This window comes from Equus quagga, chromosome 9, assembly GCF_021613505.1.
Source record: "Equus quagga isolate Etosha38 chromosome 9, UCLA_HA_Equagga_1.0, whole genome shotgun sequence".
Classification (NCBI taxonomy): Eukaryota; Metazoa; Chordata; class Mammalia; order Perissodactyla; family Equidae; genus Equus; species Equus quagga.
Genome location: NC_060275.1, coordinates 28,721,397 through 28,736,824, shown reverse-complemented (window position 1 = coordinate 28,736,824; position 15,428 = coordinate 28,721,397). Strand labels below are relative to the sequence as shown.

General features: G+C 51.6%; 1 protein-coding gene across 1 annotated transcript in view; it reads left to right on the top strand.

The window, feature by feature from the left end:
* Window positions 1–58: 58 nt before the first annotated feature.
* ARK2C (arkadia (RNF111) C-terminal like ring finger ubiquitin ligase 2C) overlaps window positions 59–15,428 on the top strand; it is a 100,531-nt gene continuing 85,161 nt past the window's right edge. The window contains exon 1 of the mRNA XM_046670826.1: window positions 59–119. Within this exon, the coding sequence (XP_046526782.1) occupies window positions 59–119 (61 nt within the window). The remainder of the gene's footprint in view (window positions 120–15,428) is intronic.

Below are 15,428 nucleotides of genomic sequence, written 5' to 3'. Positions count from 1 at the left end.
AAAGGGCCCGCGCGCAGCCGCCGCCGCCGCCGCCGCCGCCGCCGCGCGAGGAGCCAGGATGGTCCTGGTCCACGTCGGCTATCTCGTGCTTCCAGTATTTGGCTCTGTGCGAAACAGAGGTATCGCTTTTTCCTTTCGGGGTCCGCTTCGGAGCGTGGATCGCCGCAGGCACCGGGGCGGGGGCGGGCGCAGTGGGTGGCGGGGGGCGCAGGGCACACCCGCGAGGACGAAGGGCGAGCGGTGGCTTCTCCCCTCTCGCTTTTGGGGGGACCCCCGAGTGTGGGGGTGGCCGCCCTCGTGGGAGCTTTTGTAGTGAAGTTAGGGTTTGGCGAATTTGGGTCCCTCCCTCCTCAGCCCCATTTTTTCTTCTTTGCGGCGGACGCAGTTCCCCGAAATCACAGCCCCTTCCCCTAATACCTAGCCCTGTATGATCGAAAGACGGAGATACATGACTGTGTGCGTGTGTGCGTGCGTGCGTGTGTGTGTGAAAGCATACTTGGTTTTCTGTGATTTGCTTTTTTTGAGGTATATGTGTGTTTTGTGTTATTCACGTTTGTATTTCATTTTTTGGCCATGGATACCGATGGCTGGTTCGCTGGGATCTGGGATCTGCCCTTCCCATGCCCCAGCCCCCACCCTCTCTTGGGCACTTGCACGATTTCCCGTCCTATCCTTTTCTCCCCTCTAACCCTTTTTGTGTGTCGCCCTTGTGCTGTGCCCCGCTCCCTTCCCAATTGTCTTTGTATGACAGTTGCACTTACGGGTTCAAGATGCTTGTGTGCGTGTGTGTATGTGTGCGTGTGCAAGTGTGTGCGCGCCTCGGAGAGTCAGACATGCCCTGGTGTGCACCCCTGGGCCCGGCCGGAGCGGGGTGCCCGGCCCTTGGGTGTTGCGCTGTGTGTGCGGATGAGGTGGGAAGCTGCCCCACGCCAGGCCTTTGCCCCGGGCAGGCGTTGACAAAGCAGCAGGCCGGCGCCGGCTTTGTTTTTAACTGTGATATATGGGGTGTGTTTGCAAGGTCCCCTTCCCCACATCCCCTTTCCCTTACATTCTGCTACAACAATAGCTTGATTTCCCCCTCTTCTCCCCCCACCGCACATTTCTTTCATTTTCTTTTAATCAAAAATTCCCACCTCCCAAAGCAAATTTGAGATGCATTTAGATTCATTTTTTTTTTTTTTTCTTTTTGTATTCTGCCTCTGGACTCACATTTCTCTTCTTGGAAATGTTTCTGCTATCCTCTCCCACTCCACGTCTGGTTAAACCCCGCTGGGTAAGGCCCTCCCTCCTCCCCCCTCCCTCAGGCACAGAATGATGTTTTCCCTTTGCGACCAGGGCTGCTCCACCAAGTCAGAGTTGGGGGTGGGGTCGCGGGGCCAGCGCTTCGTTGGGGCCCATTGGGTGAGAAAATGGAAGCCCAGCCCTCTGTTCCAGCCCAGCAGTCCCCAGCCCCACGCCTATCCCCAGAACCTGAAAGGCAAGGTTGGCCCCCTTAGGCCTGTTGGAACCCCAGTTTTTTTGTGTGATGATAGAATGATGACATTCTGCATTTATCAAATCTTTTTTTTTCTTCATTGTGTAGCTCAGTGAATGGTCAACTCGCTGCTGTGTGCGCTGTGACCCTTCTGCCTCCGCATTTAGCTGTATTGTGACACCCCTCTTAACCATCTCCTGTCTCCATCTGAGGAAGGCATTGCTATTTAAGCGGCAGTATCCCCTATCTCAGGCCAGCCTAGAAGTGGGGGGCGGTAGTGGAGTGGGGATGTGGGGGATAGGAATGGGGGGGCTGGATGAGATCTCCCTTGAAATGCCAACCCCCTCCCCCAACCCACAATTATGTCTTATTACTTGGCATTTCCTCTTAAAACGGGTGTGGAACATTACACTAGGCAGAAATTCAAAAATGATTAAGAAGGATGTTGAGCCTGAAAGTATAATTATCCTGATTAAATCATTATCATCCTCATTAATACCACCGATCTCTAAATACCATTGCAGGATGCTGATTCCATGTTTTGAAATTCAAATTGCTCAGCTGCCTTTAAATTTTATTTTTAATACCACCCCCCCACCCCCCAAAATCCAACAAACTAATTATGCCCGTCAGTCAAAGTTTACTTTCATGGCAAACGTGCCCACAGGAAATGCAAGAGCTGAGGGGTGAATCGGGCTGTGGGTAAAATTTAGCACAATGTGATAAGAATTCATGACCTTCCGATAGAGGATACTAATGCTTAACCCAACAAGGTCCTAAACCACAGTCTTCTGGTAAAACTATTAGATAGCCTGCCAGCTTAAATCTGTTCTTTTCAGTTTCCATTGTAGTAGTATAGGATGTAGGCCATTTCAGAATAGATGTAGAGAAATAACCATTTTTGTATCTTCATCTTGTTTAGCCGAGTACATTGCACTGTAAATCCCTGTTAAGTGGATTCCTTTTGCCTTGGCTTGGAGGCTGTAGCACCCCATTTCCCACTTATCCAGGTGGCCATTGGCTACTTCCTGGCAGCACCCGGGCATAACCAAAGACGTTACATTTAGTTGGAGGCAAAAAATAATAAATATATCTATATGGAAATCTTTGATGAAATGACAGTTGCTGCTACTCCCTAGCTTCTGAAAATTTGATGCAGCCATGTCCCTGGCTTAAGGGGGAGCCGTGGCCGCGGTGTCTTAATTGTTTAATTGTACAATGTCAAGAGCATCTTTGGACATCCGCCCTGGCCCTCAGAGCTGCCCCTTTAACAGCCGGCTCCCTTCTGCTGCCTCGCCGGCCAGACCTGCTTGAAAACGGAAACAAAACAGCAGCAATAATGAAAGAATAAGGCCCCTCCTTCGAGGGCCCTTCCAAAATCAAGTCCCAAGTGGCCTCCCCAGATTGCCATTTGGCAATCTGAAAAGAAAGAGGGAAACGAAATAAAGAATCTCCAGCAAAATGGTTTTCCATTAAACAGGGATAACGTGTTCTGCTGTGCTGAATTACTTCCTGTTCTTATTTTGTGGGTAATTTTTTCTGTATCAAATATCCTTTTGGTTGTGTATCTTTTTCACCTTTTCTTGTACTAAAACTAAAGCATGATCTGTATTTTTTTACATCCCCCAGTTGACAATGTACAGCGCTCGGTTAGAGATGTTACCCCGCTGAAACGTACTGTGGTCGTGTAGCTCGGGCCATCTGCTCATTGTACGCTGCTTTGTTCTGTTGCCCTTCCGAAGCATGGTGGGCCCAGCCTTTTTTTTTTTTTGTATCGTGTGCATGACGACATTGTTACACACAGAATCCACTAATACTAATATACAATCTCTCAATAAAGAACTAGTTTCCTATATTAACCTAGTGTGCTTTTTCTCTTGCTGTTTTCCCATTTATTGTCGTATCCTGCTGTTTAGATTTTCCCCTGCTTTTCTATCCCCACCCTCACCCGCCCACCACTCCCACCTCCCATTGTAAGATTTGAGTGAATGCCTTTTTATTTTTAACTTTACTTTTTTTTTTTTGGTGGTACAGATATGGTGACTTTAGTTTCATCTAGTCCATATCTTTTTACAATAGACGTTTGGGGTGATGGGAGGGTGAGTTGTCCTGTCACATGGAAACAGCTCAACTATGTAGAGAGAGCCCCTGTCTTTGGCTACTTATGTATCCAATAGCCTCCGGATTTCATCTTAGTTTCTAAGTCACATGGGCAGTCAATTTATGATGCTGGTGGAAAGGGGATATAACACTTAGGTTGAGAAAAGGGATACTGTTCTTAACTAGCAATCTTGTAGCATTTCAGACTCACCTGAAAAACCCATTTTTAATGTGTTTTAACTTTTCCTTTTACTGTCTCATTGATTTACTGTTCTTCTAAATCATGCTGGGGGTGACATTACATGTAGTTGAAGCTATGATCTGGAATTTTAAAGTACCCTCTTCTATGTGCGTATTTAAATTCTTGGGACCTGTAGTGTAAGTTTCACGTTGAGATCCTGCATAAGGAAGATGTTTGAAACAGAAACCCACTCAGACCACTCCCACGTTCATCCCTGACCTGTTACCGTAGGAATAAGAGGTCTGTGCCCTCTGCAGGCTGTGAGCCAGTTAAAGCTGATTACAGCCTAGTTCCCTGACAGCTGCCTCATCTGTGGCCCTAATGCCTCCCTTGAGAAAGAAAGCCAGATTTCTGCCTCTGAGTGTGTGTGTGTGTGTTGTGTGTGTATGGGTGGTGGGGCGGATCAGGAGGGCAGTCAGGACCTATCCCCAAAGTGAATTGGAGGAAGAGCCTTTAAAATGTATCTTTTTTCCATAATTACATTTGAGAAGCCAGTGGAGAGGTATTTTTCCCCAGAGTGGAACCCCAATTCAAGCATTTGTCAATTATACCTATTCAATTTCAGCCCAGAACAAGCCTTGCTAAATGAGGCGTTTTAGACGGGAGGAAATCAGCTGATTAAAGAAATTCATGGTTCCTTCAAAAGGTCATCATTTTGGAGCCGCTCTTCCTTGGGCCAATGGGCATCCTCCTCATTCCTCTGGGTTGTCCCCCCTGCTGGCCTCTGTCCCTCGGCTTGGAGGCGGTCCTTCCCCAGACAGGCGCACCCCTGCCTGACCACAGTGCTTCCTTGCCTTCTTTGTGGCTTGGTGTGACAGTCCTCTCCCCCCATGGCTGCCCTTTCTGCTCTGGCCCTTTGTTCTCATGCTCTCCCCAGGCTGGGTGGGAAGGCTGAGCTGATTTACTGTGACACATGGACACACATGGAAATTCCCAGCGGAGGCTCGTGCTGTAGCTGTACAAGAAGAGATACGTAGGTCTTCAAGGATTCTGTTCCTTCTTCTTCGACTCCTCCTTCCTCTTCTTTTATTTTGGTTTACATGAAACTTTTAGTTTTGTTCCTAGTTTGAGAAAGCAAAATAAACCCAACCCAACCTCAACAATAATAAAACTACCCCAAATCAGGCGATCCCCCTCATTTTTGTCCTAGAGAGCAGTGGCTCATTCGATTGATATTAACCAACTCTAAGCTTTTACTCTTTAAATTAGTGTGATGTATGTCAGAAGTATTTGATCAATATCTTCTGAGGATGGTTTAGTAACCTAGTAATGATATAGAAAGCTAGTGGGTTAACGGGAAGTCATGGTTTAGCAATTTATCAAATGCATACTATATTTTCACCCAGATTGTTAGAATAAACACATTCATATGGAGGAAACTTTTCCCCTGACTGGACAATCCAGTCATTACGAAGCCATTATACTTCATATCTACTCTCTCAACCATCTGACACATAAGCTGTTTTAATAACTTTTGACTCCAGGATTTTGGAAAAGCCATCTGTTACGTAGATCCTATACCACAGACTTTGTAATAAGATGGCACACAGCTCTTCTTTTGGAACAAGAGAATGTCTCTCTTGAAAGTAGCATCAGATAATGCCACTTAACTGATGAGTTATCTGAAATAATAGTTTCCCATAAACCAGCAAAACTATTTATTATTCAAGGTCAGGGGAAAAGCCACCCAGAGTCTCGATGCCCTAATATGCAGATGACACAGACTGGGCTGCCTCTCTTCCTTTGGCAGTTTGCTCACCTCTTGCCCCACCCTTCCTCCCTGCTCCACACTCCTTCCCATCTTTAAATAAGCAGCATGCAGTGTCGCACTGGGAAACCTAATGGTTTTCTGGGTTAGGGAAGCAACGGCTCCGAGCTGGATCCCAGTGCAGCATGGGGGCCCCTCCCGGCAGGAGACACAGGCCCTTGACTCCGATTCAGGTGTGACTGTGCATCTCTCAATCCTCCCCTACCACTATTGCACAAACGTGCAAGACACCTGTGCCTCGGTTTCTCTTTGGATCTAAACAGCTCTTCACAAATCCCTGGTTAACACGGCATGAATGTGAACTAGTATGTATGAGTTTCCGCTATGGTTTAGCTGCAGATGAACCAATTGATTTCCAAGAGAATCCAGGAGACGGCTTACCTTCAGGAAGCTCAGATTTTCAGGATGATTTAAGAACTAAAAGCAAACATTCATAACGCTGCAGCTGGACCACTCTCAATGCCTGTACATTCATGTATTCAGTCATTCATTCATTCACTCACCTGTTTGTTCATTTAGTTAATGAGCGTTTGTTGAGTATCTATTCGGGGCCAAGCTAAGGGGGTGCAAAAGCAACACAGGACCTGAGTGCCTGCCCTCCTGAGGCGTATGCTGAGGCTGGGAGGTGGATGCTCAGGAAACCAGATGCTGTCTAAGATGTTCTGTGCCAAAGCGCCCAAATGGATAGCAGAACATCCTGACTGGTGGGGTGGGAAGAGCTTGGAGCAGTCCAGGGCTGGAGTCCTGGCTGTCTTGACCTGGAAGGGTGACTTAGGCCACTGCTCTGAGCATCATCTAAACAGTGACTATCATAAGCTGATGTGGTGTGTCTACCTGATAGGCTGTGTTTAGACTATTCCAAGGCACCTGGCACATAGCGGGTGCCTCAGGCATGCTAGGTGGCTGCCCCCCAGCCCCCACGACTGTAGGAATCTACTGGCCTGAGGGATCAAAGAAAGTGAGAGATGGCCTTGCTGAGGAGGTGAGGTTGAGATGTGCCTCAAAGGGTGATAGCTGTACGGGAGGAGGAAGAGGAAGGTGGGGAAGGAGTGAGACTTTGGCCAAGGCCAGGGAGCTCTGCTGGCCTGGCATGAAAAGAGAGTGCACATGAGGAGGGGTGCGTGTGTATAGGGGTATGTGTGCAGGCCTGTTGCCTTGCGCAGCTACAGGAGGCACCGGGACCACTGTCCTGTCTTTGAAAGGTTCTCCCGAGAGCACCACTCCAGGAGTTAAGGGGCACGAAGTCCACAGAACGTGGGAGAAAAGGCTGGAAGGGATTTCAAAGCATTTTTGAGGCCTCTGGAAGCTCCAGTAGAGTTTGGACTTGCTCCTTTAGCCACTGGGAGCTCTCTGGGGAGAGTGGTGTTTCAATGACTTATTCTGGCAGCTGATGACAGAGGGGTGAGCCTAGGGGGCTGTGGCCAGGGAGGAGGCTGTGACAGGCTTCCAGGGGTGATGGAAGCCCCAACCAGGGGTCTGGGGATGGGAGGGAAGGCTCGCTGTAGGAGCCATACCATAAGAGGAAGGACGCAGAACAGAGTCGATGTGGAGGCCCTGAGGGGCAGGGAGATCGGGGAGGGGGGGTGCCTGGGAGAGCGTAAGACCCTGAAGACAAGGCAGGAAGACGGGAGGAACAGTTAGCTTTGGGGAGAGATGAGTTCAGCGTGCAGATAGACAGAATTTGAGATGCTGAGAGTGGCAGAGGGAAGGGGACCACGGCAATGTCCCGGCATTTGAAACTTCCAGCCCCCATTTCATTATTACCTTCAATAATGAAAATTCCTCCTATTTACATGACACCGCCTCAAAAAACTCTCTATCCAAGCCTGAAATCCCCTTATTCGGTTATGCTTATGTATCTTTAGTTACGCAGGTCACTTTCGCAGCAACCTCCTTACAACACTGACCCCTCCTGGGAGCTGTGCCATATTGTGCCCCGATATCTCAGATTGAACATCTTTTATTAAATTTCACCCTTCTTGAGAAGAGGGACCCCAAGGCAGACATGTGCCAGAATTATTGCCTCCATAGGTTTACAGAAAGGTCAAGCCTACCCATGGAAGAAGGAGGAGCTGGAGGGAGCCCCCCTAGATAGCAGAGCGGGGTGATAAGGCTGAGGCAGGGGTGTGGTAGCTGGGGACAAGGGCAGGGGTGAAAGGGGGGGCATGGGCTCCAATCTCGGGCCTGGTCCTGTCTGCAGAGAGCCGATTCTCCTCAATTCAAAGCCCTTTCTCTTCCCTTGTCTCATGTCCTCCTTGACACAGCCTGTGAGGAGGTAATTGGGGACCAGAGGAAGAAACTGAGGTCAAGGGTGAGGAAGGCCTTTGCCGCCCCTCCCTCCTCCCAGCTAGGAAACGTCTGAGCCAGAAGTAGACACCAGGTCACTGGACGCCCTGTGGTGGCTCCTGGCACTGCCCACCATGGCCTGCACACTGTTGGGAACCTTGTTAAGACCAAGACAAGAATTGGAAAGGAACTCCAATTTTCCTCCATGTCCGGGGTTACCAATTCGGAATGCTAGGCTCCTTGTCCACACTGGCAGAGGCCTCTGTCCAGCTCAGGGCCTGCCCAGCTGTGAGGGGGTCTGAGTCCCCAACACTGAGCCCCACAGTCCTGGAAGGGACCTCTGAGAGACAGCATGTGTGGTGGACCAGAGAACCCCCGAGCAGGAGATGAGCAGGGGGCTGGAACCTGCCTGGTGAGTCCCTTGACCTGCGGACACTGGCTCGGAGGAGGTCTGGCCGGCTCGCTGGGGGGCCTCTGTGCTCCGATTGCCACAGAAACAATCAGATTCCCTTCCGAGGACTTTGGCTCCCAAGTCGTGAGCATGTCTTCTGTCATTTCTTAGGTCATCTTGATGGCTTCACATGTTATATCTATGTTATATCTTAGAAGTAATAGAATTACATTTTGGAAAGTTTAGAAAAATGTTTTAGAAAAAAAATCTCAGAGTCCACCCCTCTGAGATCATGGTAGTGAAAGGCCTTCCACGTTTTCATTCACACATATTTATGAATTTTTTGTAGAGTTGTAAACACAGTCATATACAAATTTGCATTCTTCATGTTTTACTTTAACATATCAGAAGTCTTTTCATGTTTTGCTATGTTGTTTTTACAAGCATCACTTTTAACAGCTATATAATATTCCACTTGAATGGTGGCTCTGCCTCAGGCTCGGTGGCTTCTGAGGCACTCAGATGGCCCAGGGTTGCAGGACCACTCTGTGCTGGTCTACCCACCACCTCCCCTGGGCTGCTGTTTGCCCAGATAGGAGAAGGTGGTTAGTGAAAGGGTCTGACAGCTCCCCAGCCTCTCTGCTCACCGTCAGCCCCTTCCGTCAACAAGCCCAAACAGATGGAGAGAGGGGCAGATAAGGCTTGGGGAAGGAAGAAGGTTTGGATAACACTCTTCTGAGATCTGGGTTCTGCCACAAACTTCCACTGTCACAAGTCAACTTCCTCCACCGGGTCTCAGTTTCCCCATCAGTGAAATCGATAGGATAGACCCATGGTTTCTGTCTTACAGGACTTGTCCCATGAAGTAATGCATATAAAACAAAGCAAGAAGCCAGCCAAAGGCAACAATAACAATAATAACTCACATCATCCACGGAGGCAGTCCTCACTCAGACAGGCCATGCGGTGCAAAGCAAGAATGCTGGCTTCCTGTCCCACTCTGCCAGTACCCACCCTTGTGACATGTTGGCTGAATCTGCCTGCTCTGTGCCTTCACTTCCTATCTGCCAAGGGAGATAATTGGCCTAATTGCTCTTTCCTGCTTTAAAAAGCTGTGATTTCCTCTGGATGAGAACAACTTAGATTTCCAGCGCCTTTTTGCCTTTCACGGGGCAGCAGCCCCAGGCTCTCTAGCAATAGGTAGATAGGCACGTGCCCTCCCCGCACCCCGCCGCGGCAGGCGCTGTGCTGTAGGAGGAATGGGGAGCAGCACTTACTCCTAGGGGCTCCAGCTAAGGCGGTGAGCACAGACCCCGTGAGGGCCGACCTTAGGCTCGGCCCTGCTAGTCTTGTTCCGCCTCTGAGCAAGAAGTTCCCTCGGACATCATTGCTTCCTAATGCAGTCCTTTCCTTTAAACATCCCCCTGAGGTGTGCCGCAAGAGGGCAGGGGGGACAGCCCTGCAGGAAGTCACCCACGCCGTGGCCGCCCCACCGGCCGCCTCGCAGCGCTCAGCCGCGCCCCCAGGGCGGCGGTGCAGCATCGGCCTTCCCTCTGAACCTCGGAGAGGGAGCGGCGGCTGCTGACTCAGCACGAGCCGCCGGTGGAGGGGGTGGAGGCGCTCCCGGAGGCTGGGAGGAAGTGAGAATTCAGCCAACACCTGTCTCAAAGAAGGGCAGGAAGCTTTGGAACAGCTGCGGCTCCTCCTCTGGGGCTGCGAGTGGGGGGGGGGGGGGGTGCCCTCAAGTCTTCCCCTCCCCCTCAGGGGGCTGGCTTAGCTCCGGCTTTCCTCCCCCAGCCGCCAGGGCCTCCATACCACCCCCTCCCCACTGCTCAGGGGCCCCACGGTGCTGTCTGCCTCCCAGGACCACCCCCCTCCTAGGACAATTGCTTCTGCTCCCAAAGTCTGTGGGCACTAATGGGTTAATGTGCCCACCCTACCCAGGGCTGGAGACACTGGCCTTCCTTAAGCCAAAGGGTGGCTCTTCCAGGGGGGCCCTCTGCCTCCATGACATTCTCTGGAAGGGGAGCTGGAATGGACTGAAGGGGGAGGGCCCCTGGGCCTGTCTAGGCCGACCCTCCACCTATGAAGTGTGGCCCTCCTGAGAGAGTTGGAACTGTGCCTGGGGAAGGTGAGGCAGTGAGGGGGCAGACCTGGGCCCACAGGCCGGTCCCCTTCTGCAAAGCTCCCTGCACTGCCCTGCCGGTCACCCAATGGCCCAGCAGTGTGTGCCCAGGCAGGCAGAGGGCCTTTGGTGGACTCCCGTCCTCTGGGGCATAGGTGGAGGTCAGGACTGAAGAGGGCTCTCAGTCAGCTGGTCTGGAGGGAAGCTGGGCCTGGGAGGCAGCTCCCATCTGACTTCCTTTGGCTGAAGAGACACGGAGGCTGCTCCAGGCAGGGGTGCCCACAAGGCAGCGCTGCCACGGAGCTAGAGACAGAGGGGAAGGGAGCCTGGGCCCCATCAGGACCTAAGCTATCTAGCCCCCTCCCCACCAGGAGGAATGGGACTGCGGGAGGGGTGAGGGGAAGAGGCCATATGAGGTGAAGGGACGAACAGCCAACCAGCCCTCGGGCACCGGGGCAGGTGAGCTGGGAGCGTGTTGGAGAAGGTGGAGGAGGAGCCCAAAGACAAACCTGGGATGGTGTTTTCCTATTCTAACTCCCATGCCATCCTGAAGGGTCTCTGACGAGTGCAGGCTTCCCCCAGGAGAGAGGTGGAAGAAAGAAAGAGAAAGAAGGACGAGAAGGTGGGAGGGAGAAGTTAAAGACCTGCTCTGTGGGGACCGATCATCCTCTCATGGGTACTCAGTAGGTCTGCGCTGGTCCCTGCAGAGTCCTACCTTGGGCTCACCATGGGTGGCTGGGCCTGGCCTGTCTTCTGGGAGCATCCAGACTAGACAGGAGACTGGACAGGTGTGCAGCTGTCAGAGAGCAGAACACTTGACTCTGGGCAAAAAAGGGCCTTGTCACATCCCAGGACAAACACAGCATTTCAGATGTACTGCTGAATTTGGGGAAAAGGAGATTTTTATATTAAATGAAACAAGGAAGTCTTATGTCACGAGTTGCAAATTTTGCATGAACTTTTGAGTGAAAACATAGAACTTCAGTGACATATTTCATTTGGGCAGGCCCATCCAGACCATGCCTGTATGGCTGGGTCATTTCACACTCCTCTGACATTTGGGGGCTTCTGTGAAAGAGTATGAGGAGTGCCTCAGGGTCTTGCAATGTTCCTCTTCACTGAACTGGAAACCCAAGCCTATCCAGTGGCTGGAGTGGCAAAGCCAGCTCCTGAGAGCGCCAGTCAGGATTGGACCTGGGTCTGTGGACTCTGAAGGTGAATGCTCTCCTTGGGTCTTGACTCAAGACCAATTGGAAGGAGCCCAAGCTCCAGCAGCTGCAGCAGGAGTGGTCAAGGGGGACTTTGTGCGTGTGAAGACAGCATGGGGTTTGACTGGGCAGAGGGAGAAGGGGTGGAATTTCAATATGGCGGCTGATCCCCATATTACTCCCCTCGTCTGGAGCACCAGGGCCAAGACTGGGAGCGAGGGACTGAGGGGTGAGGTCAGGGGATGGAGACGAGCCCCATGAACAGGTGTGTCAGGGACGCCTTCCTGTGGGGGAGGCCCAATATGGGGCTGTCCCTGGTACTGTAAGGACTTTGTTTTTTTACTATGGTAAAATATATAAAGCATGAAGTTTGCTGTTTTAACCATTTTATAGTGTACACTTCAGTAGCATTAAGTACATTCACAGGGTTGTGCCACCATCACCACTTTCTATTTCCCACATGTTTTTATCATCCCAAACAGAAGCTCAGGGGCCCCTTCTCTTTGAGGCCTGCTCCCAGGCAGGGCAAGGCTGCGCTTTCTGGGTCTCCTGGAGGATGGTGGGGGGAGAATAAGTGGTAACAAGGAATGCACAGATTTTGACATCGAGCAGTCTTGGGTTCAACTCCTGGCCTTACCACCTATCAACCAGGTGACTTTGGGCCTCTCTGACCTTTGGTCTCTTTGTCTGAAAAAGTGGAGATAATCATTATTAATACCAGTGTCATGGGGGAGATGAGGATAAAACAGACTATGATGCATATAAAGTACAAAGCACACAAAACTCTGGGAGGTACCTCATAAAAGAGGGTTATTCCCAATTCCCCCACTCCCTCTGAACACACATCCCTGTTAGTTTGGGCCTGGAACAGCCTAAATAGTCCTAAGGGGGTGCAGAGGGGGCAGACAGGAAAGGGCTGGACATGTTTCGGCCTCACTGTGTAAGCAGGTCCTGAGAATCAACTTTGGGCTGTGGGCAACCGAGGTACAGAGAGCTTCTGGTCCATAGCCTAGCTGGGGAGACCCCTGAGCACCCCTGAAGTGGGTGGAGAACCCACAGACAGGGCTACACAGAGGGCCAGGCTGATGGTCATGCTGGCCAGAAAGTGTGGTCCAGCCTGGAGGCAGCTGGCCAGGGTTGGCGCACAGGATGGGGAGAGGTCACTAGGTCTGGAGAAGTCGGGAGGGCTTCCTGGAGGAGGCAGAAATGGAGCTGTTCTCCTAGGAGGGAGATCTGTAGCTCTGCTGCCTAAGGGGGCTACCAGGTCAGGCTGCTCCCCACCTCCACTCCTACGTAGGCCCAGATCTGATCCAAGAGGTGAATGTTCAGAGTCCTGTGGCTGTCACCTTGTCTGATTTTTCTTTTTCTTTTCTGGAGCATTGGGTCCTCTCATTTCATTATCATCCCACCCATTCCCGTCCCCTTCTTCCCTGCCGTCCCCAGCCCTGGCCATTTCTCCTGCGGTCCTCTGCCTCCTCTTCCACCCCTCTGCCCAGCGGAACTGCCTGAGCGTTCCCGTGGGAGAGCCACGCAGAGGGTGAGCTGCCCGAGGGGAGCTGGGGCTTCCGTGACCTCCCTCTGAAGCAGGCAGCCCCCTCGGGGCATTGGTTCCTCTCTCAGCAGAATGGGGTCCTCACTCTTACTTGCCAGGTGAGTGAGGACCAAATACGGCAGACGTAACACACCCACCCTGACGCCTGGCACAGAGCACAGGGCTCCTCTTGTGGTTGTATGTGGCTACCTACTAGGGAGGTGCCACATACAGAAGCCCCCTTGCCCGCTCCTGGGAGGCACTTTGAATTTGGTAAGGGGGACAAAGGGGAGGGGGAAAACTCTGAGCCTCTGTGTTCTCATCTGTAAAATGGGAACCATCCTGGTCACCACCACCCCCCTCCCAGCCCCCTGCGCAAAAGAGTTATAGTAAGGCTCAGATTTGATCATGGATTTGATCGGCTCATCTTACAGATGCACACTGAGCATCTGCACTGTACCAGGTGCCCTGCCAGGTGCTGGAGACATGAGGATACAACAACAATGACAAGAGGGTAGCAAATGCTTTTGCACATGGGCTCTGTGCCAGGCACACTCCCTACCCTAAACAGACTCAGTCTCCTGGGAAACAGAGACGTAAACAATCAGAAAGTAAGGTCCCAGCTATGTGCTGGGTGCTCTCTCAGCCTGGGGGAGACACCCTGGGGAAGGCGATGCCTGTAGGAGCTGATGCTGAGCCAGTCTTAAAGGATGCTCTGGGTTGACCGGGAGGAGAGGTGGGCGCAGGTTGTTACAGGCAGGGGCCTGCAGGGGCTCTGGGCGGGCTGAGCAGCAGAGCACTGCAGAGGGGACATGGGGAGGAGGCTAATGTCCTGCAGGTGCAGGGGCTGTGTCACTCCTAACTGTCAGCACGGCAGTGTGCCCGGTGATCAGCACTGCTGCTGCTTGATTGGCTTTCGTGGAGAATGAAGTGCACACAGTCACCTGAGCGCTCCCGTGTGTCTTGTATGAGCTAAGGGCTGAGTGCGAGACCTGGGCGATGCCCTTGAAGACCTAGAAAACAAGCTGGAGTCCTGACAGACCCTCACAAAGCAATGCGGGGCATAATAGTAGTAGTAGTAGTAGTAATAATAATAATAATAATAATAATAGGGTTGGCATGGTTTTCTGCTGGGAGGAGTTCAGAGGATGAGAAGAGGAGCGGGTGTGGTGTCTGGGAGACCAGAAAGACATGTGGGTGGAGCTGACCCTTGAAGTAGGGGCCTTGGGCAGTATTTCCCACACTGTCCAACTGAGCACTGGGCCCCCTTGAGTTGTTAAAAGTTGTTTGTGCAAAAGGGTCACATGTTCCAACAATCTGGAAAATGCTACATACTACACCCCGCACTTGGAGAGTCCCAATGCCTCCTAGCACACTAAAGACTCTGATAAGTCCCGCAGTAAAGAAAGCCTTTTGGTTCTGCTTCAGTAGCATTTCCCCAAACAGAACTCCGCGGGTGTGTGTGTGTGATTCCTAGAAATATCCCTGGACCCTGGTGCGTGAGCACTTTTGGGAAATGCTAGCTTGGGAAGTGGGTCATCTAGCTCAAGACCGGCTCAAAGCAACTCCTGACACTGAGGGGAAATGGAGACTGAGAAAAAGCCCGTGCACGGTGCTCATCAGTTGGTGACTGCCTGTCTCAAAGTTGCCCCACCCCCTCATCCTCCCGGGAGTGCCATCTTTCCCTACTCAAGGGGAGACTCTTAAGATCGGGAGGTCAGTGATGAGCCGGTCATTTGCTCCAGTGACACCCTTGCTGGCCACCCGGGGAAGCTCTGCCACTGGCCAGGGAGCAGAGGCTGCCCTGGAGGGACCTCTCGACCACTGGAAGAACTGACATTCCATCAAAGCTCCCCTCTGCTCCGGACTTCCCTCCTACCTTCCTGTACTTATGACCTTGTCCAGGTTCCCTGGGGTGGGCTTTCTCCCTGCCCAGCTGTGAGCCCCCGTGCCCCTAACCCACGGCTACATTTCACACACTGCACACGATCCGTGAAGCACTTGATGTTCACATAATAGTGCACCCAGATGTCCACCCTCAACACACACTCATCCCCACACAGTCCCCACGTAATACCCGTTCATGCACAATCCACACACATTTATGATGTCAGCACACAAACTCATTTACACTCATTAATATCTGTACTAGGTCAGAACACACAGTAATATACACACTCACATTCCCAGATACAGAGAAATGCACACACTTGGCCACTGCTGCTCACATAGACGTGTACATGCAGGTATACCCCGTGATACCTACACACTTTATCTCATGAAATACAAGTTTAAATGTCTTCA